The sequence below is a fragment of the Neovison vison genome, chromosome 12 (genome assembly GCF_020171115.1).
Source record: "Neovison vison isolate M4711 chromosome 12, ASM_NN_V1, whole genome shotgun sequence".
Classification (NCBI taxonomy): Eukaryota; Metazoa; Chordata; class Mammalia; order Carnivora; family Mustelidae; genus Neogale; species Neogale vison.
Window position 1 is genome coordinate 81,424,702 of NC_058102.1, and position 23,531 is coordinate 81,448,232.

Genomic DNA, 23,531 nt, shown 5'->3' on the forward strand with positions numbered 1-23,531 from the left:
GTATAGTCAGCAGAGGTATGGACAACTTAGCAAGCCTTAGGAGGGGTGATGCTCTCAAAATTCAACGATGGCATTAAATTGGACAAGAAAAAAGTAAAATGAATTAGTGACATCTATAGTATATGTGCTGCCGAAGCGAGCACGAATTAGTGACATCTATAAAGTAAAACAGAACAGAGGTGTATATGAAGGACAGAACAATATACAGTCAGTAACAGCAGTTAAATCACTCAACGACTCAGTTTTCTTTCTTTCTTTTTTTTTTTTTAATATGTGGGAAGAGCGAGATCAGTTTTTTTTTTTTTTTAAGATTTTTATTTATTTATTTGACAGACAGAGATCACAAGTAGGCAGAGAGGCAGGCAGAGAGAGGAGGAAGCAGGCTCCCCACTAAGCAGAGAGCCTGATGAGGGGCTCGATCCCAGGACCCTGGGATCATGACCTGAGCCAAAGGCAGAGGCTTTAACCCACTGAGCCACCTAGGTGCTCCAGCGACAGAGTTTTCTTTTTCTTTTCTTTTCTTTTCTTTTTTAAAGATTTATTTATTTATTTATTTATTTGAGAGAGAGAGAGAGATCACAAGTAGGCAGAGAGGCAGGCAGAGAGAGAAGGGGAAGCAGGTTCCCTGCTGAGCAGAGAGCCCGATGCGGGACTCGATCCCAGGACCCTGAGATCCTGACCTGAGCCGAAGGCAGAGGTTTAACCCTCTGAGCCACCCAGGCGCCCCACGACTCAGTTTTCTTAACACGATTCTTCACAGTCTACTTTCTCACATGTAAGGCCAAATAAGTAAAAGACTCATTCTTAAGAAGAGGAAAAGTTAAAAATGTTTTCTCCAAAGTCCTTTTCTTCCTTTCTTCTTTAAGTAGCTAAGTTGAGACCATATTTCTTAAAATATATTCCATTGTCTTTTTATCATTTTAGTGAAAAAGTCATCTTCATTTTCTACCCCAATAGCTCAGGACCTCACCAACTTATATGAAAAGTCTCCAAAAAATCATTTCACATTTATTCTAAAACTAAAACAAAGTTACTATAAAAACTGGACCACTCCTTAAGATATACAGAATCAAAAGAATCAAAAGATCGTGTTCTAACACAGCACTAAATCTCTGTATAATTGCGCCTGCCATGTTTCAAACAACTCTCAGAGAGCTATGACTAAGGCCGTACTGTCCTAATGCATTTTTATTTTTCTTTCATAAGTTTTTATTTTTCAAAACCATCTTTCAATGTTTCACTTTGCTGCATTTCCTCTTTTCTCATTTTTGAGACTTCACCCAAACTATGCCATCGATGGCATACATTAAACCTCTGTTTCGGTCCCTTTCAGGTTCTGCCTAAGTAATGCTCAGACCTCTTTTCTCAGCATCGAATATCAGGCACACATTCACCATACAGTATCAATACCCAAGAGAATTTTCCAACTATAAGATAACGATGTGATCCTACTTTTACTGTTTTAGGTTCAGTGAGGGAGCGTTTTACTTTTTTTTTTTTTTAATTTTATTTATTTATCAAAGAGAGAGGGGGGAGAGAGCGAGCACAGGCAGACAGAATGGCAGGCAGAGGCAGAGGGAGAAGCAGGCTCCCTGCCGAGCAAGGAGCCCGTTGTGGGACTCAATCCCAGGATGCTAGGATCATGACCTGAGCCGAAGGCAGCTGCTTAACCAACTGAGCCACCCAGGCGTCCCGAGGGTTTTACTTTTTATCAGATGGTTTTTTTTAATCAACCCAGAGACTTAAAAGCTAAAAATTTTGTCAATCAAATTCTAATTTAGTTTAAACAATGTCAGATAGCTATTTTGATTTATTTTCTCAAAAAATAAGTTGACTGACTCTATTTGTTGTTTTACTGCTTGGATACAAAATGCCAGTGTCCAAAGACTAATGAAAAAATTCCAACTTGATTAAAGTGGGCTGTTTCCAATCAATCGGTAATAACTTCAAAAAGTCAGAGTATGAGTTGGATAGCACTATTACCTTCATACTTGCATTTCTAGTCATAGGTGCTTGGTTTTTGAAGTTGAAAGACCTGCATTTACATTCAATCTCTCTTTACTTACTGGCTGTGTAAATTATTAGTTGCGTAAGTTAATTAACCCTCCTAAACCTTTAGGTTTTCTCATCTGTAAAATCAAGGTAATATCTGCCTCACCAAAATGTAAAGTTCAAATAAGATCATCTATGTAAAAGCAGAATAGCATAGTATTTGTTAATAATTAAAGCAATCAGAGTATTACCAATAAGCCATAAACCAAACATGTTGAGGCCCCTATCACAGAAGAAAAATCAAGTGTTTGTTATAGACAGATGAATCTAATCTAATGCAATCTAATGCAATCCAGCCTTTGTTTCCCACTTTGGACTTTAACTGCAAGGATACCAAGTCTTCCATTCTTTTTATAAGCTTTTCCAATTTACATGAAGTTCTGTGTCTCTTGTTAAGTATAGATCTTTCCATAAAATATTAATATCTGTACAACTGTATCTTGCATATCTGTACAACTAGGTGAATAGAAAATGGTGGCTACAAAAGATTATGAGTAAGAACATTATGCATAAAGATTATACCTAATAATCAGGAGAAGAAGGGGTACCTGAATGGTTCACTCGGTTAAGTTTTTGACTCTTGATTTTGGCTCAGGTCATGATCTCAGGGTCCTGAGAGCAAGGCCTGCATGGGGCTTCACACTCAGCATGGGGTCTTCGCCTTCTTCCTCTGCTTCTCCCCCTACTCATGCTCTCTCTCTCCCTCTCCCTCTCATAAATAAATAAACAAAATCTTAAAAAGAATAATCAGGAGAAAAAAGAGAATAAATAAGTTTGAGGTAAATATTTGTTGGTTTTTGCCCACAAGCATCTATTCCTCATTTTTGTGTGTGGGGGGGACAACCTAGTCATAGTCCAGATGAACCATTCACCCCTACTGTTAGCCCATGTCTTTAGAGGAAGATAGACTCTGCCCCAGAGGATAATCAATGCATCCCATTGTCTTGGACATAAGAATTTTTTCAAGTCTGGGCACATGATCCAGTTCAGGCCAATGAAGATGATTAAAATTCAATATGGGACTTTTGTTTAACTCCTGAGGAGTATTGAACTTTTTTTTCACCTACCTGAGTATCATAATGATGCGAGCATAAGAATATCAGAAGTCTAGCTGAAAATATGCAGAGCCTGAGAATAAAGCCATCTCTGAGGAGGCAAACTGAGATCCACCTAGGCAAAGGGGCAGGATTTGACAACTGCATGAAGCTGCTTATAGGAGCCATATGTTCCATTTGTTGCTTACATCAGTTGGATTGGGTGTTTTATTACCTGCACCTAAAAGAATACTAACTTATTTAGGTATTATTCACAGGATGATGGATAATCCTGACTTTTCCCAAATTATGGTTCATGTGCATGGATGTACATTTTTTAAAAAAGTACTCATAGCAATGGATTTCTTTTAATGTGTATTAAAAATTATGAATCTGGAGCACCTGGGTGGCTCAGTCACTAAGCATCACTCTTTGGCTCAGGTCATAATCCCAGAGTCTTGGGATCGAACCCTGCATTGGGCTCCCTGCTCAGTGGGAAGCGTGCTTCTCCCTCTCCCACTCCCCTTGCTTGTGCTCCTTCTCTTACTGTGTCTCTCTCTGTTAAATGAATAAAATCTTAAAAAAAATAAAATAAAAATAAAAATGATGAATGTAACAAACAATGCCATTATTTTGTGGCTAGCATTATTTGGAATGAAACTAAGTCTTTTTAAAAACGAGCAACTAACAGTGATATAAAAAATTAAATAATGTTATAAGTAATACACAAATAACCAAAATCATGAAGGTATTAATGAATAATGTGGAAAACTATGGATTATCCAGAAGGTGAGAGAAAACAATCATACCCACTGAACATTCTACATATAGGTGTCAATTATAATTATACTTATAATTATAGGACTGGATGAAATCGATGCTAAATTAAAGTGGGGCAGGGGCGCCTGGGTGGCTCAGTCAGTTAAGCGTTTGCCTTCTGCTCAGCGAGGAGTCTGCTTCTCCCTCTCCCTACTGGTCACACTTTCTCTCTCGCTATCTCGCTTTCTCTCTCTCAAATAAATAAATAAAATATTTTAGAAAAATAAATTAATGCAGGGCATCCAAGAATAGGACTTACTGGTATTATAAGCAGAGAAAGAAGTTGCATGGATGAGGACAAGGGAAGGGCTACAGATAAGAAAACTCTATCATATAATTTCTGTATCTTTCTAAGTCAGAGTCCTCACTGTATCACTGAGTCTCTGTCATGTTGTAATTTGTTACAAGCTTCCTTGAAGGGGCTCTCAAACATGAACAAAGCACATTCCTGCTACACTGCTTCTGAGCTACTATGACACAAGATAGACAGCTGCAGACTACCTAGAAAATAGTCTTGGTTGGATTAGATTTGGTGCCTAGAGATTTGGAGCCTTATTTCATTGCACAGCTTCGTTTCCAGCACAGGTTGAACCTCTGGTGGAAAAGTCAACACCTTCTTCTCACGCTCTGCCCTCAGGGAATATTTAATAACTGTTTTTGAAAAACTTACTTTTTCAGATATGAACATATCATCCTTAGCATTACGCAGACAGGCCTGGAAATTGGAGGCCAATTATATTACAAATGCATTTGTCACAACATAGATGTAGGTGTTAACTCAAAATTGAAGCCTCAAGAACTTGACTTTTTTTAGTTTAAACACCAGAATGCCAGGAAACTCATTTGTTTATTCTAGATATTTGAAATCAGAAATAAAGCAGTCTTGATTATAAATGGTGCTAAATGTTTCAAGAACAATTTGTCCAATTTCAGTTCCAGTATTATCTAAGCTGGTAGTTCTCAATCTGGCCTGTGTAAAAACTCTACAGAGAGTTTTTTGTTTGTTCATTTTGTTTGTTAATGGGGCTACCATGGCTCCATCTCCTAGCAATTCTACCAGAATCTCGGGGCGGGGGGTTGTAGGTGACAGTATATGTCATCACTGTATTCTGAGTGTGCTCTGTAAACACATTAATTCTTGAAACTACAAACAACTTAAATATAAGACAATTTTTGTTGCTAGCTTTTTCATTTCTTAACTTACTTTTTTTTTTTTTTAATATATCAAGGCTCTTTTAAAAATAAATGGATGTTATCAAGGCTTCTCTTGATACCTGAAGGGCCCTCTCTCAGCTACTTACTCAAATCTTGTCTTGGCCAACCTTGTGTCGTTTCTATGATATTCACCTTGCTAATCTCTAAGGAGTTCCTGAACACTTCCAGGGGATTAAAGATAGCCACAAATTTTCAACACTTCTATCACATTGGGGTCTATTCCTTCCATTCCTCTCAAATGTAGGCTTGTTCACAACTCTTTTGACCAGAGCAATCTGGGAAAAGTGATGCTGCGTCAGTTCCAGGCCTACTCTTTAAGAGCCACCAACCACCATTTAAGGAGTCTGATCACCAACCTCATGGACAGGTCACAGGGAGAAGTCCTGAGATTCTGTGCAGGGGAGAGAGTTTCAGATGTATTCCACCTTCTTGTCACCCCTACCGAGATGCCTAGCTTATGAGGCCATCTTGAAACTTCTAGCCCAGTCCAACTGAGTGACCCCACTTACCACTGTGTGGAGCAGAAGAATCACCTGTCTAAATTCCTGACACACAATATTGCAACATATAATGAAACTGCTGTTTTAAACCACTGAGCTTGGGGCACCTGGGTGGCTCAGTCATTACGCATCTGACTTCGGCTCAGGTCTTGATCCCAGGGTCCTGGGATTGAGCCCTGCATCGGGCTCCGTGCTCAGCCCTCTCCTACTCCCCCTGCTTGTGTTCCCTTTTAAATAAATAAATAAAATCTTAAAAACATAAATAAATAACCACTGAGCTTTGTGACAGAGTGTCACGCAGCAATAGCTAACAAATCAAAGAGTGGTCCCACCGGCCAGTAGCATCAGCATCACCACGAAGCTTATCAGACATGCAGGGTTTTTGGCTGTACCCCAGAGCTACTGACTTAGGATCTACATTTTAATAAGATCCCTAAGTTATCAGTATGCACATTTAAACTTGAGAAGCACTGGTTTAGCCAAACTTTGGTTGCCAAAGGAACACTAGCTAAGCTGCAGACTGAGTGCAGTTCCCAAATCAAATAAATGGATTGCGCATTCTTGATTCATATCCAATTTCACACATGCTCTATACAAGGCACTGGCTCGGGCACGGTGAACACGAAAACTAAGATGGCCTTTGTATCAGTCTATTTGATATAATCCTTTTTAGCAATATTCCTTAGTTCCTTTCCTTTGAAAGCTCCTTGAAGGGCAGGCCAAGTCTTAAACCACTTTGAAATTCCCAAAGTACCTTTCACAGAACTGGGATTTTAAAATTCTTAATTGAATGGATGGAAGAAAGAGCGAAAAAGAACAAAACAAAACTGCACCATCCTGTTAAAAATGGGAGGGGAGAACTTACTTTTACTTTTCATAGACTAGAATTAAATAGAATGTTCTATCTTTTATGAAGTTTCTTTTTCTTACCCCCCCCCCCCATTTAAGCTCTCCTCTGCACCTCCCTAAAGCCATTATTCAAACAAGTGTTAGTAGCTCATTTAGGGCTTTGTTACATAGAACCAACTACATCAGTTACGAGCATCTGTGACATCTCAGGTGAAACAGGAGGTGTTAAAGATATTGAGATGACTATAAAGATCTAACCCTGCTCCCAAGGTGTCCAGTCCAATAAAGGAGATCGAGTCACAAACAATAATTTCAATAGAATACTGACAAGTCCTGACTTAAGATGATTTGACTTACAATTTTTCACCTTAACAACAAACAAAAGCTCTAGGCATTCCGTAGAAAACTGTACTTCGAATTTGAATCTCTTCTCGGACTAATGATAGGTAGTATAAGCCTCTCTCCTGAGGCTGGGCAGGGGCAGTGAACCACAGCTCCCAGAAGGTAAACAATTGGTACACTTACAACCACTCTGTACCCACACAACCCATTCTGTTGTTCACTCTCATTACAGCATCCCATAAATTGCATGAGATAGTCAACAAATTATTATAAAATAGGTTTGGTGCTAGAGGACTTTGCCCAAGTGTAAACTCATATACAGGCGGACCTCAGAGATATTGCGTGTTTAGTTCTAGGCACCACAATAGAGCAAAAATTGCAATTAAAAAAAGTCAAATAAATTTTTGGTTTCCTAGTGCATATAAAAGTTATGTTGTAGCCTATAGTCTAAAGCTATATTGTAGTCAATTAATTACACAATATAATTATGTTTAAAAAATGTTCACACCTAAATTTAAGAATGCCTTGCTTGGTAAAAAGTACTAGCCATCAGCTGAGCTTTCAGTGAGTTGTAATCACTGATCACAGATCACTGTAACCATTGTAACAATAATGACAAATTTTGAACTACTGTGAGGTTTTCTAAACACAGACATGAAGAGAGCAGATGCTGTTGGAAAATGGAGCCAATGGACTCGCTTGACACAGGGTTGCCGTGAATTTTCAATCTGTAAAAACACAGTATGTCCAAAGCACAATAAAGCAAAGCATAATAAAATAAGGTATGTCTACAAGTGTTCTGAGGACACTGATGGTAGACTAGGCTAAGCCATGATGTTTGATAGGTTAGATGTATTAAATGCATTTTTATTTAAAGTTGTTATTTATTTATTTGACAGACAGAGATCACAGGTAGGCAGAGAGGCAGGCAGAAAGAGAGGAAGGGAAGCAGGTTCCATGCTAAGCAGACAGCCTGATGCAGGGCTCCATCCCAGGACCCTGGGATCATGACCTGAGCCGAAGGCAGAGGCTTTAACCCACTGAGCCACCCAGGCGCCCCTTAAATGCATTTTTGACTTAACGACATTTTCAGCTTATGGGGTTACAGAGACATAACCCATCACAAATCTAGGAAGACATGTACAGAAAGGCACATGTAGTCCTGTGATGGGTAGGGATCTTAAAGAGTTCCACATAATTAATCCTTTGGTTTAATGTTTCAATCTATAATAAAATACAAAGTTTTAGAACCAACAGTGGTGGGAAATTCACTGTCAATTTCTTCAGCAGAGTCATGCTGACTCAGAATGAGCACACAGAGAGAACTTTACAGACCCAGGGCCTGACATACATAGCAAAAATGGATGGTAACATCTTGATTTTAATTCAAAAACTATAATAAACATTCTGTGACTAGCTACCCACATAGGTAAGCATTTAAGAAAATACTGTTATTCTTTGGAAATAACTTGCTTATAAAAATTTTTATTTCGTGTCATTTAAACTAGACTCCAACAATGACTCACGCACATAAGTCTTACTTTACCAAAAAGTCTTACCTTTACACACTTTACAACAGCTATGAGACAAGGTAATCTGATGAGATTCTGGACATTCCAAAGCCGGACAGCCTGAACTTTCAACCAGCTTCATGGTTTGGTCCTATTAGACAACAGAAAGTAAATCTTTCAAACCTCTGAATTAGGGTCCACTAAGAAGTTCCTAGATCCAGTATCTGGGAAGGTTGTTGGTCCACAAGAGAAAAATTTTCTCCTGAGATCCTTTGCATAGGTCATAGGCTCATTCACAAAATGACACTAGATCATAACTGAAAAGTCTTTATAATGGACCAGCAGGGATCGGAGCATAACACATTGCAGCCATACAAATAATTTGCCCAACAATGAGGGAATCCTGAACAATTCTTTTAGTTTTATAATGTATTTGTACATCAAGATGACAACTGTGGCACAAATACAGTTTGAATTAGATCAATGGCTCACTTTGAAAAAAACAATAGATAAAAACAGAGCCTTTTAAAACACTCTCATTTCAAAATTTTCTAGACTATTATGAAGAGATTCTGACAGGTGATTCTGATAAGGAATATTGGGGATCTCTCCCAAAACCCAAAAGGAAATGAAGGCAGGATTGGTTGGCTTCTATACTGTCAACCTCCTATTTCTTAAGAACAAGGATCATTAACTAGAGCAGCATGTAAGTAATAAAATGTTGGAACTTGTAGGCTTCCATTTTAACACCACTCAAAAGCTTAAATTTTTAGGTTTCTTTTCTATTAAGGACTACTTTTATGGAAGAAGTACTCGTTTCAACATTTCCATCTTCCTGGAGTATCTACAGGAAAGAGAATATAATGGTTTGAAGATGATCCTATCAAGAAAGTGGCAGGGGCCGCCTGGGTGGCTCAGTGGGTAAAAGCCTCTGCCTTCAGCTCAGGTCATGCTTCTGGGGTCCTGGGATCAAGCCCCGCACTGGGCTCTATGCTCGGCGGGGAGCCTGCTTCCTCCTCTCTCTCTGCCTGCCTCTCTGCCTACTTGTGATCTCTGTCTGTCAAATAAATAAATAAAATCTTGAAAAAAAAAAAGTGGCAGGACCATACAATCCTGTAATTTTACTTCTGGGTTTTTTCTCAAAAACAAACAAACAAAGAAACAAACCCCAAACACTAACAAAAAGACACAGGCACCCTGATGCTTACTGAAGCATTACTTACAATAGCCAAGATATGGAAGCAAACTAAGTGTCCATTGATAGATGAATGGATAAGGAAGATGTGAGACAGACAAACAGACAATGAAATATTACTTAGCCATAAAAAAGAAATGAAATGTTGCCATTTGTGACAACACGGGTGGATATATAATACTGAGTGAAATGTCAGACCGAAACAGACAAGTACCACACAGTTTCACTTACATGTGCATCTGAAAAACAAAAGAAACAAAAACAGAAATAGACTCACAAATACAGAAAACAAACTGGTGGTTGCCAGAAAGGGGAGGGGATGGGTAAAATAGGTAAAGGAGATTAAGAGGTACAAATTTCCATTTACAAACTAAGTAAATTAAAAGGGTGAAAAATACAGCATAGGGAAGACATCAATAAACTTGTAGTAACATCGTATGGTGTCAGATGATAACTACACTTATCATGGTGAGCATTCCATAATGTCATTATATAATACAATAATATAATTACAATAGTAATTGTCGAATCACTAGGTTGTACACGTGGAACTAGTATAACAGTGTATGTCAACTACACCTAAAGAAAAATGAGTGGTAGGAGGCATGGCTATAGTGTAGTCAAATGCTAATTTTCCTTTGATTTGACAATACTATCCATTCTGGTCATCTTATCTTCAGAAGAGGGGGGTGTTTTCACTATTGAAGTCATACAGCCACAGGACAAACTTTCAAGGCCACAAAAGTGAAAATTAAGGAACAATGAAGGACTAGTGTCCACAGCCCAGGAAATAAAAGCTTAAGAGAGCTGTCAGTTATGTAAAGGTATAAATACAGAAACTATGGGGCCTGAAGGGAAGTGAAACAATGAAAGTTCTTTTTTTTTTTTTAAGATTTTATTTATTTATTTGATAGATAGAGATTACAAGCAGGCAGAGAGGCAGGCAGAAGCAGGCTCCCTGCTGAGCAGAGAGCCTGATGCATGTGGGGCTCAACCCCAGGACCCTGGAATCATGACCTGAGCTGAAGGGAGAGGCTTTAACCCACTTAGCCACCTAGGCGCCCCAAAACAATGAAAGTTCTTAACGTCAAGAACAGAGAGAAAGACAGAACAAGAGAGGGAACACAAGCAATGGGTAGTGGGAGAGGGAGACACAGGCTTCCTGCAGAGCAGGTGTCTGATGCAGGCCTCGATCCCCTAGACCCTGGGATCATGACCTGAGCTGAAGGCAGATGCTTAACAACTGAGCCACACAGGTGCCCCATAACCCATTTAAAAATGAAATCATTTCATAGCTATCTTACAATCAAGTAGGCAACTGTTCCAATAAATTTCTAAGCTATAATTATCAGTGTTATGAGACACACTGGTCAGATGAAAAGAATACACACACACATACACACACACACCACACAACACATACATACACATATCCATTGGGAAATTCCAAATGCCCTCAAGATATTTAAAGTTAGAACTGGTATTTCAAAGTTAGAAACCAGCTGACAAAAGTTTTCCACCTTCCTTTAAGTAATTTTCCTCTGATTCCCTTTTCTTAATTTGGAGTTACTAGACCTCACTCTAGGTCTTTCAATCCTTACATTTATAGTGGGACCTACTTCACTCAAAACAGTGGTGGTATAGGGTGCTGGCAGGGGACAATCCATCCTGAAATACAGGTTCGGGAATTCATGTAAATGTCCCTGTACCTCGCTCCCTTGTCTTTAAGACGGTGACCCGCACTATAGGAGAGCTGACTTAAAGCCTGAAGAAGCAGCTTGAATATTTTATAGTAGGCATGAAGACATCAGACCTCTCATATTCTAGAAACCAAATCTGTCACAGTCTTGCCTCTCTGACGTTTCCTCCTTGCTTATCCCAAAGAACTTCCAACCTACGATGCATGAAGTATAGAGCTGGCTTCTTCCAATTTATTGTGGCAAAATTCTTGGGATTTTCCTTTCCCTAATACTGAATAATCATATAAATGCTCACAATTTATGGGTCTTGCTGGCAGCATCTTCCTTTTCTACATAATCTATGCACACTAAATCATCCCCCAAAACCATTTACAGAGAAAGCATTTAAAGAGAAAAGGATCAAATGTAAAGGGAACTCTAAAGCAGAAACCTTATATGCAGAGTTTTCCTCAGGTAGAATATGGCTTGCAATATCACATTATGGTTAAGAAATATAGTTCATAAAGGGCAAAAACGAAAAGTTTTATGAAACATATTTACTTTTTCACTTAGCAGGTCAAGTAGCAGAGATTAAAAACACTCACCTCTGCTTCTGAAGCATACTTAAGGAGACCGCAGTAAATTTATAAAGAATTTCCCTTCAAATCATTTAAAATATTCTTACCAAAGGGATTAATAATAGTATCAGTCTCATCTCCATCCAACACCTAATTTTTATTAGGTCACTTTTATGATTTTCCACTGAACTGAATGATATTTGTCACATGGGTAGAAAACAGTTAAGTGACAACAGGCTGAGTCTAACTTTACCTAAATTTTCTTCACAGGAGTTAGTAAGTTTGGAAAAATATGACAACTTCATAAAACTTTAATTGGACAAAACAGTATTTTATTTATTGGGGAAATTACAGCCATTAATTTACATATTTAAAAACAGTAATGGGAATTTCTTTTTGAATTATAATTAATATCTTCTAATTTCTCTTTGCCTTAAATGTTTCAAAGGTATTACAAGTGTGACGTTTTAAAGAAATAGTTACTGTTTACATAATAAAGAATTCTGAATGACCCGTGAAGAGTTTCCTTACCTTGCACTCATAGAGAACACATACTCCAGAGGAAGAATAAACTGTATTTCTCTCTCCTTCAAAGTAGGTCCGTCCTTGAAATTGGCATATTGCTGTGGAATAAAAAAAATACATATAAATGTATTTTAAATTTTCCTTTAGGAAAAATTGTTGGGAGGTGTTCAGATTCATTTTGCATGGTCTTAAGCCTTTTCAAAGTGTCTGATTAGCCATAAACCTAAATTCAGTCTAACATAAGGCACATATAGGATCCAGTTATTGTTAGGCCCATTAAGGTCTGGGAGTAAAATAAGGTATAAAAAGGGTGAGGACAATGAGAAGTCACAAATGGACTCTAAAAAAGTTACGCCAATGAGCAGTCTTTCAGATGATTTGCCTACTAGATGGCATTGCATTTAGGGCATATTAAGCAGGTGCCTGGAGCAGCTACCAATCAAAGCAACATAAATATGAAAAAAGTGCATTTTTTAACATACCATTACAGAATTTTAAAAACAAAATTCAAAAGAAGCTATTTTCACTTCAGTACATACATGAAAATGTTAGCGCTATGTAACTTGTAAATACATGTGGATTAGGGTACCCTACTTAGGATGCTGAAAAAAATCTTAATCTGGGCCTGTTTCCATCACCAATTAAAATTTTAAAATAGAACTTCAGGTTTGATAGGAAAACATTTTTAATTAGTGAAAATACATAGAAATCATCAAATAATTTTTGAGACTTTCAAAACAGTTTCAATTCACATAAACATTTTGCCAACAGAAATTGCTTGTTTTGAAGTAAATGGTTCACACTCCCCGTGCTGACTCATCACCTAACCAGAGATAGCTACCCCCAGCCTAAGAAACTTAACCTTCAAAATCCCCCTCTGGTTTAGTGGCCTTTTTGAAGACTCTGAACTAACTTTTAATTTTGCAACTTTGTATTTTGCTTGTTTGTTTGTTTGTTTTGAAAAGGCACTCGATATTGTGGATGCTTTGGAGCTCTTTAGAATCTAGAAAATGAGCAGTGGAAGTGATTATCTGGTAAGAAAACACTCAAGCAGTTTGTTAGCCTTGTTTACTAAACCCAATTTTTAATTTTAACCATACAGACTTTACAAAATGGATGTGTACATTTTCCTCTAATTCCTTTGTGTGAATTTAAAGAAAGTTTTTCCCTCTGCAGAATTCACATATTCCCATAACTTTCAAAAGTACCAAGTTATCTTAGTACTTTGCTTTAATAAATACTATTTTTATCATTACTGAAAGAAGTACCAGGTTCCTTCTAATAATGGTAACAAAAATACGACATAATTTTTATTACTATTAAACGTATACATAGTTGTACAAATATTCATATTTAAAACATAAACCAACTTATATCTTCACTGAATAATTAACCAATTATTTAAAAGCTACACACTTAAATAATGGAAAGCATGCATGTTGTTAAAATGTCATCCTTCAATGATCTCTTTACTCAGCTTTTATTAACAAATTTCACTACAGAACACATATCACTGGTGAACTGATTTTAAATTTTTGGAGCTTGCCAGAAAAGAATACAACATACTTGCATAAATTACATTACTTTAAAGCTGGGTACAGGTTATGTACTTATCAATATTCAAAATGAAACTATGGATGTGTCAGTTGCATACTATTTGTCATATTATGAATTAAAATAGCATGTGCATTTACTTAGAGAACATGATTGATTATAAAATATATCCGTCCAACATGTATTTTTACATAAACCTCGCTTATGAGGTTCAGTAATCCAGTGTTCTCAAAACACCAAGTTCTGACACATTGTGTGTTCAGTGATACTTAATTAGTACCACATTTTATAAGATAATACAAATAAATAAAACTTCTTAACTTCTCCACAGCACTTGCCATTCAAAGGTATCGAAGGCTATTTTATTACATGACTTGATAACTGCAGCCTCTTCAAGTCCAAGGGTATATTGAAAAAAACCTGATATTCCAAGTCTTAGAAGGGAAAGGAAACTGTAATAAACACAAGGGTAAGTTCTCCTTATATGAAGTCTTACGATAATTTAATATTCAGGCAGAGCAGATGGAGCTTCTCTTTTAAACTCCTAATTCAAAAGACTCAAATAGGCAACTTGTGGGACAATAGGGCACCAAATGGAGCTTGGCAGAGGGAGAAAGCACAAAAGCGAATGAGATCACAATTGCTTAATTTCCTTTCAAACAATGAGCACAAACACGGTGAACTTGGCTTAGGGAGAACCCAACGTGAGTGATTTTTGTCTTGTTTCTTTATTGATCAGTTGCTGTGATTTCCATAATCCTGAGGCTTATCCCCAATACCTAGTAAGGCTACCAGGATGTATCTTCCCTAGGCTCTTAAGTGGAAAATGTTAAGAAACTTAGAAAATCGTTTTTCTAATTTTCTATGAAATTAGAACTGGAAATTGGCACCTGGAAGGCTCAGTGGGTTAAGCATCTGCCTTTGGCTCAAGTCATGATCCCAGGGTCATCAGATCGAGTCCCATATTGGGCTCCCTGCTCAGCATAAGGCTCGCTTCTCCCTCTGCCCCTGACCCTGATTGTGCTCGTGCTCTCTCTTAAATAAGTAAATAAAATCTTTTAAAAAATATAAAGAAACTTAGAAAATCTATAATCATCACTAAAAATACTACAAGGAATCCTGAAAATACCATTAGGAGGTCCCTAGAACTTGGGAATAAGTTGAAAGAATAAAAGTCATACTAATTTAACAGGTATGTATTCTGGGCTCCTATTATATGCCAGGTAATGTGCTAGGTAAGTAAAATCTAGAGACGAATGAGACATGATGTATGCCATCCCTATGTAGTGGGGCAGTCAGACTCATCCACAACTGACTACAATAAAAGCCAAAATGAAGTCTTCCATTTGTGAAATTCATTAGTTATATGCAAACACAGGGGACTGAGTGGTGAACTTCTCTGAGGGGACAAAAGGAAACAAACAGGCTAGAAGGAAGGACCCAGGCTCTGGCTCATCAGCACCATAGTGGGAAGTCATCAGCATCAAAGGGCTAAGGAACAAGGACAGGAAATGGTTTTACTGGAGCCCCATATGAGTCTGGGTTATGGGGAAGCAGTGCCTAGAGGGAACCATAATCAGGAGAGACACAGTTACTGCCAGAAACACAGAGCAACACAGAGAAGGAACAGGGAAAAAACGTGGCCAAGTCTCTCTCCTCCTGCCTTCTAATTTCCTGACAGGGCCTCCCATTGGCAAAGCCTATCCAAAGCTGGTTGGCAAGGAGACAGGGGTGATCCAGCAGGCTCCTGGGGCAGAGAAAAGGGCAGAGAAGAAGAGGGAATAGAAGTGGGATAGAGAGGTGCCCAGCACATGGGGGCTATCATAGTAAATCATTTTAAACCATGAAGAGTTTATATGGATAGTTTGCTTAGAAAAGCATGAGAGAGTGGAACAGAGAGCAAATAAATCTGAAGAGGAAATATTGAGACATTTTAAAAATGCAGATACACTTTAAGGAAAAATGAGGTGGCTAATCAAAATAAGGTCCATATGCAAGCAGAAGGCAAGATGAAGGAACCAAGCTCTGAGAAATGAAGTGTCAAAACAGAGGGGGGAAAGCACATAAGGCCCGTGTGCCTATACTTTAACCAAGGCCAGCCCCTGCAAGTATTAGAGACAAAGGCTCAGAGACAAAAACCCTGTGGCTACGACAATACTGCAAAAACAAACAGACAAACAAACAAACAAACCTCTAGAATTCCCTAACTGAAATATATCTGCCTCCTTACTCCTCCCCAGTAGAATATAAAGTAAAAGAAATCATTTCCTCCGCAAAACAACAAAGGAATAATCGTTTTGCTGTATTGATTTCTTCTGTAATTCAATTGCACTCCCCTGCTCATAGAAGCTTCATTCTTTCCTAGCTTTGGGGTGTGTGTGTTCACGCGCATGTGTAAGCGAAAGCATTAAGTTTCTTATGACATAACTCTGGATTTCTATGCCCCAAATTATTTACCAGCTTAGAGAAGAATTATATCAACAAGTCTACATTTTCAAATACCTATGATAAATGCTTACTGAGTATATTACATGCATATTTTTAGGATAAGAATTTTGGAGGAAGATGGATATTAATTCATTCACATAGGCTTCTCACTTTTGAGACTAAGAAGCTATACCCTAATGAATACACAACTACTCTGAAGCTATTAATATTAACCAATTTCAAATGTATATTGACTATGACTGTGGTATACACTGCTGTTTGCATAATCCAAGGGAATACCATTCATATCATGGTTTATGTGAATTATGTCACCCAGAACTGTCCCATGTGCAGCTTCTTCAGCCATAGGTGGGGACATTAATTAGAACTCAGGGAAAGTCAATGGGATTATGTAACAAATGTTACATATGTTTTACCAAGGCTATATTAAACATCGCTAATTACATCATCACTAGCACAATAATGGTGAGAGAATCTGAAAAAGCAATTAATGTGAATTATTTTCACTTCACTTCCTGCCCACTTTAACAATTAACATGAGGGACGCCTCGGTGGCTCAGCTGGTTAAGCCGCTGCCTTCAGCTCGGGTCATGATCCCAGGGTCCTGGGATTGAGTCCGGCATCGGGCTCCTTGCTCGGCGGGGAGACTGTTTCTCTCTCCGCCTCTGCCTGCTTGTGCGTGTGCTCTCTCTCTCTTTGACAAATAAACACATAAGATCTTCAAAAAAAAGTAACAAGAAACAAGAAGACAAGAACTGGTACACAGACTGAGAACTGGGTAAGTGAAAGAAGCCAGTAAAACTCTTGAAGTCCTAAATTACACATTAAAATCTCAACTTACTGGTCATTAAGACAGAGATAGAAAATGCTGGTCCCTCTACGGAGATTTAAAACAACTTCTGCAAACCTTTGTAGACTCATCCAAATCTACATAAAAAATATTTTAGAGTATAAAAAATGAAAGGATATATCATATTTCCCTTCTAAACATTCCCTTGCTTTTCCTTTTCATTGTCAGATGAAATGTAGGCGTCTACTTTAAACCTCCCAGTTGGTATCAGCACCTTTAAAAATGGTCCAAAACAAAATTAAGTTACAGATACCAAAAAGAAAACCACTATAATCCACTTAGGTGAGAAATGGGATTTATTATTTCTTTAAAATCCTCTTTGAAAACACCAGGTATCCATGATCTTTAGACTGTTTAGGCTGTCTATTAAGGGCAGATTTGTAGATAGTAGTGGTTTTTATGTGGTCTTCTTTGAGATCTCAATTTCCTCTGGGAGGTCTTAAACATCCACGTACAGTGACAGTTATTTATATTCTGGGCCAACATGATACTTATTTGTTAGTGATATACCAATCAAAGCTGTTGGATGAGAAAATATCCCATTAACTGTAATTATGCATATTTATATTTTATTATAGCTATTAAAAAAAAAGTACAATAAATGCATTCAAGAGGCAGGCTAAGATTCTGTGGAGTCAAGCAAAAATAAAATCTAAAATTGTTTCGGTATTCTTAAAAGACTCCAATCAGCCATGCTGCACTTTTTCAGCCTACAATGTTTTTTAGTAATCTGGACTCACTTGGAGTCAGTTCTTAACAATAAAGTTATAATAAAAGTCTTGCGCACTAGCTGCTAAAATTAATTTTTCCCTCTTCTATAATGCTTGAATCTCTATTAGAGCACTAAACACATTTTTCCTTTTCTCCTCAAGTTAGTTATGTACTTTTGTCATCTTTCCTATATGAAGATAGGGACAGTGTCTTATTTGTCTTCGGATCCTATTCAGCACCCAGCCCTAGCTGTGCATAATAAACTCTAAAGGTTTGCTGAATTTTTTGGTAAATTCTCCTCCAGTTTACTGTTTGATGAAAAGCCTGAAAAAAAATGAATTGGACCTCTTTGATCTGCACATTTCTCTTTATATTTGGCCTTATCCTTTGATTTTGCCTCTTATAAAGTTTCTCTAAATTGAGTCTCACAGAAATATTTGGCCCCTTTTGTAAAACGGCAGCTTACTTCACTGCAGCAGAGCCCAAGTGCCTGAAATTGGAGCGGGTTTGCTGATCAGCTAACGAAAGAAAAATACCAGCTCTTGCTACAGCAGTAACTTATTAACATGAATAATACAAGGTACCATGTACAACGGAAGTCAGCTTGGACAATTTGATGGCAAAATTTCTCCCTCCTCTACAGAAAGCCAATTTTTATGAGCCAATGCTATTTAAAAGGATCAGAATTTCAGAGTGTTTAAATAATTCACGAATTCATTAATTATACACAACCACTTCCTTTAACCAAATCTCATTAATTGTTTGGGAATTTAGTTGTTTGCAAAGCTAATATTAGAGTTTAGGAAGTGAGATCACAAGAGTAGATATGCAACCCTCCTGTCCCATTTTATATATATCATGTCCTTGGGCTTCTAAAGGACCAAAGAGTACTTCTCCTAGGGGGTCTTAATTTAGGTCAGTAGCCTATTCTTCCAAAAACAGAACGGCCCCGAAACACCATAAATCTAGCAGTAGTAAGGGGTTAGGAAGCAAAGAAGGATAAAAATAACTATCAGAATAGAACAAAAGCAAAAATTCTAACACCCTACCCAAATCAGTCTTTGGGTTACAGGGTTATATAGTGGGGAAACGGGAAATGGATATTTCGAGGATAATAGACAAAGGCCAAATGTGTAGGTGGAAGGAAAGAGTGCGCTTTTTCCCATGATTTAATTTTACCAATTTAAATGGCAAGTAAGCTATATTCTAGAATTCACTTGATTTAGCTACCTTTCAATCACTGGCCTTATTCTTGATCCTGGCTTGCATACCATACAATGGAGTCTTTAAAAAATGTGACCAATTCATTTAATCTTCTGGGGATAAGAAAAATAAATTTAGTGAGTGGAGATAAAGAATTGGAGAAAAATACAGCATTTGTGTCAATACATGCATGCTATTAAAATGACAGTATGAATACACATGAGGCAACAGGTTTTATCATTTTACAAAGAAAACATAATGTAAACTATAATAAGGAAAATTTCACACATTGTCAGTTTCAAAGCCAGGACTAGAATTCATCTGACAGTCCTTCTGTATATCTTTTCTTACCACTAAAAATTCAGTGAACTCAGTCAAAACTTGAACACCTAACCTTTGGTTTAACTTTTGGAAAACTTCTTTCCAAATGATTAGCACCTTTTAGATACAGGTTGTTTTGATATTATAGTGTGGCGATGTTGAACATATAATGCTTTGTGTATTATAAAGCAGGAACCTTCGCATTATAAACCACGCATCTGTGCTCAATTAAGAGATTACAAGTAAAGACCCTGAAACAGTGATGGTGTAGTTTTAAAACATCCTCTTGTAGACACTAGGAGAAGGAAAGGAAAAGTGAATTGGGGGAATCAGAGGGGGAGACAAACCATGAGAGACTGTGGACTCTGAGAAACAAACTGAGGATTTTGGAGGGGATGGAGGTAGGGGGTTAGGTAAGCCTGGTGGTGGGTATTATGGAGGGCACGTACTGCATGGAGCACTGGGTGCAGTGCATAAACAATGAATCTTGGAACACCGAAAAAATAAAATACAATTTAAAAAAATAAAAATAAAATAACCTCTTGTGTACATACAAAACAAAGAGTTAAGTGTTGGGGGAAAGAGGCCTCTTAGGAGGACATATTTAAATGCAGTTTTCTGAGAGATGCACTAATGAATCCTTCCATAATGCAAGGAATATGAGCCAAGGGACTAGAAGAACCTCAAGGTCAAAGGGAGCCAGCTCCGTGTATCAGACATGCAGAAAGGGCAGGGAGGGAGGTGGGAGCAGAGGAAGCAGCAGAGGACAGAAACATTGAAAAGTGTACTTGGGATGGAGAAGGAGAAAAGGAAAGCAGAAAGCAACAAAAAGTTAAACCAGAGAAACAAAATGGGTTCATAAAGTGTTTTGCAGGAAGAGTCGCAACACCCAGTGGACAAGGGGAGGAGTTTTGATAACCTACTGTCCACCAGTTGTTGCAATAGGCAGGTGCCTTCCTGCCTCCCAGGAGGATTCAGCCAAGTATTGGAAACAGATGACCACACACACAAGTAACCACATACAACTGAGAGGTAGTGTGGGAACAGAAAGGAAGAACAATGCCTTACAAGAGTTGAACTGGAAATGCTCCACAGAAGAGAAGCATCTGAAATTGAGTACTAAAATACTTTAATATAATTTAAGTTGGGGTAAGAGTATTCGTGATATATTCAGAGAATAAAATAGAATAATGTTCGTAACAATATGCTTAGTATACCTAGATCCTAATGGGCATCTACTCAGGATACCTATATAAGCTGGAACTGATTTATTATACATTGATTTTATAACCAATTTAAATGCTCCCAACCTGCTAGGCCAACAGTTCTCAATTGTTGATGCATATTAAAATCACTTGAAGAACATTAAAACTCTGTATGCCAGACCAATTAAAAAGAATTTCTAAGTGTCGGACCTGGGTCTCTTTATTTTTTTAAAGCTGCCCAGGTACAGCTAAGCTTGCAAACTATTTTGCTATGCAGAGAAAAAAGAATTAGGAGAAAGAAAAATACAATTAACACTTAAATGGGACAGTCACATAGATATTCAGTAGAAGCCTTTTTCGCCCATGTTATTTGGATAGTTATTTGGTTCATTGTTTGAAAAAAATCAGTTAAAGTGAGAAATCATAGATAACAATAAATATGTACTTAAACATTTTAATTCAAAACACAAATCCATACTCACTCAACAAGGTTTTGAAGTACAATACTTTTCTTTAGTATGGATTTGTTGATTATGCTTTATTGCATACTTGGTTATATAACTAAAACATAGGGTTGCCTACCATTTCTAATTGTTTTTAAGTGGACAAAGGTAGATACTTGCCAAGCAACCAAAAAGGGCTCATTCTAATTTGCTTCCACAACATTTTAAGTTGTTTTAGTGACATCTAATTCAAGAGCATGTTTTTTAGCAGTTTGATTTTATCAGTGTTTTTCAAAGCACTCTACTCAATTTTTAATTTAAAAAAGTATTTCTTTTCACATTCATATTTCATTGCTTTACATCTTATATATGTACTTACAGCAATTCAATAACATTACAATTGCAAGACAAATACAAGTGACATAAACAGATTTGGGAACAACAACTACCTCTTGGTTAGCATGAAAATCATATTGTGGGAACGTTAAGTGTACAGGCTTAGCATCAATTCAGTTGAGAGCTTTTTAAAATTTCTTTAATAGAGCCCGTGGAAATTGTAGATGAGTGCTTCTCAATTCACCTGGAGATCCTATTTAAATGAAAATCCTGATTCAGTAGATATGAGATTCTGCATGTCTGATCAGCCTCCACGTGTTACAGATGCAGCTAGACCAGTGATCAGACTTTGAGCAGCAAAGCTGTAGATCACTGATTATTAATCCTGCTTGCATGTAAGAATCACCTAAGAAGACTATTGAAAATACCAACCGGGAGAACCCAAACCAATTAAATCAGAGTCTCTAGGAGAGGGGCTTCATTCGGCATCAGCGGTTTTTAAGAACATCCAGGTGATTCCAAAGTACAGTGGTGTTGCAAATCACTGTGTAGATTAATCCAACCCGTCAATTTAGTGAGCTTTTTAACATAAATCTCCATCCTGGACAAAATCAGAGAATGACTCATAGGACGTTATTGTAAGAGCCTGGCCAAAACTATTTTATTCTTACACTATAATTAAGGATAACATCATACACCTACAGCTCTATTCCCAGTGGTTTTTCTTAACTTCTGAGTAACTTACTAACGTTTATAATTTCAAAAAAAGCAGTAAAAGTCATGAAACTGGAGGATAAGGGATAGGATTAAGAAGATGGTGGGGATGAAAGAGGCTGAAAGGGAGACAAAATTCAAGTGCACTGTAAGACTGGAAATTGAGCCTAATTAAACACAGCTGTGCTTGTATTTTGAGACAAAATATTTGTTGAAATACAGCACTTTTTTCTATTTTCAGACAATTGCCCCCCATAGGGGGCTAATTAAGTAAAATTTTCTACAGCTATGCTAAATGAAACATTGAGGTTAAAATGTTAACTACATTGAGTCTGGAAATAAGAATTAAATTATCCCCAAACTTAACACTTCTCGTAATAATGTGTCAAAATTTGATTACACTCCTCTCAAAAGCCTCTGGCATTAAGAAGTGAAAGGGCTTCCTATAATATTTCATGACTTCAAAGATGCTATCATGTTTATTGCTGTACTCCTCCTTACCATCATTTATGACGAAGTAAATTATGGAAATGTTCCTTCTCATCCTCTCACTCAGTAAATACCTCTTGAGTAGTTACTATTTGTCAGGCAGTGCTAAGCACTGGCAACACAGCAGTCAACAGGCATTGACCTTGCCCTCACAGAATCTGCAATATAGAGGCGACTCAAGGACAACTAACCAGGCAAATAAAAAATAACTGCAGGTAACACTAAGTAAAGAAAACAAGCAAATCCAAGGTACTTAATAAATAGTAGGTCATTTTGGATGAATCAGAGAATACTTCTGGGAGGAGATGAAATTTTAGTTGAGACCAAAGGCTGAGAGGAGCTAACATGGGAAAGAATGACAGGGAAAAAAAAAAAAAAATTATTCCAGGCAAATATGTAAATTAACTTGGCCTATTTAAGAAACTGAATGAATTCCATCATGGAATTTTCTACTTATCTATTGTTACTGAATTCTAGACATTTGCAGTGTGGTCAGACAGTATATCCTCTATAATTTTAATTCTTTAAAAGTGGTTGAGATGAATGTCATTATCCAGTATATTCAATATTTTAAATGCTGTATGGATGCTTACAGGAATATGTAACCTGTATTTTGGGAGCATAATGGCCTAGATATGTTTATCAGGCTTGGATTGTTACTTATATTCAAGTGCTCTGTATCCCTAATGATAGTTGTGTGTGTTTGTATTCTGTCAATTGCTGCAACTTCATTCTGACTATGGATTCATCTATCCTTCCTTGTAGTTCTGCCAATTCTGTATCATATATGTTAAGGCTATATTATTAGAGATATACAAATTTAAATTACTAAGTCTTCCTTGGATTTGAAATTTTATCATTATGAAGTAACTCTAGTAATACTTTTTGCCTTGAAGTCTACTTTGTCTGTTATTAATCAGGAGAAGCCAGCTTTCTTTTCCAGGGCTTTTACTGTCCT

The 23,531-nt window shown here is 37.4% G+C and overlaps 1 protein-coding gene across 1 annotated transcript in view; it reads right to left on the reverse strand.

Moving 5' to 3' along the window:
• NELL2 (neural EGFL like 2) overlaps nt 1-23,531 on the reverse strand; it is a 326,760-nt gene that overhangs the window by 180,070 nt on the left and 123,159 nt on the right. Inside the window, exons 11-12 of the mRNA XM_044227205.1 lie at nt 12,306-12,397; nt 8,371-8,473 (exon numbers count right to left, since the gene is read on the reverse strand). Of these exons, the coding sequence (XP_044083140.1) occupies nt 8,371-8,473; nt 12,306-12,397 (195 nt within the window). The remainder of the gene's footprint in view (nt 1-8,370; nt 8,474-12,305; nt 12,398-23,531) is intronic.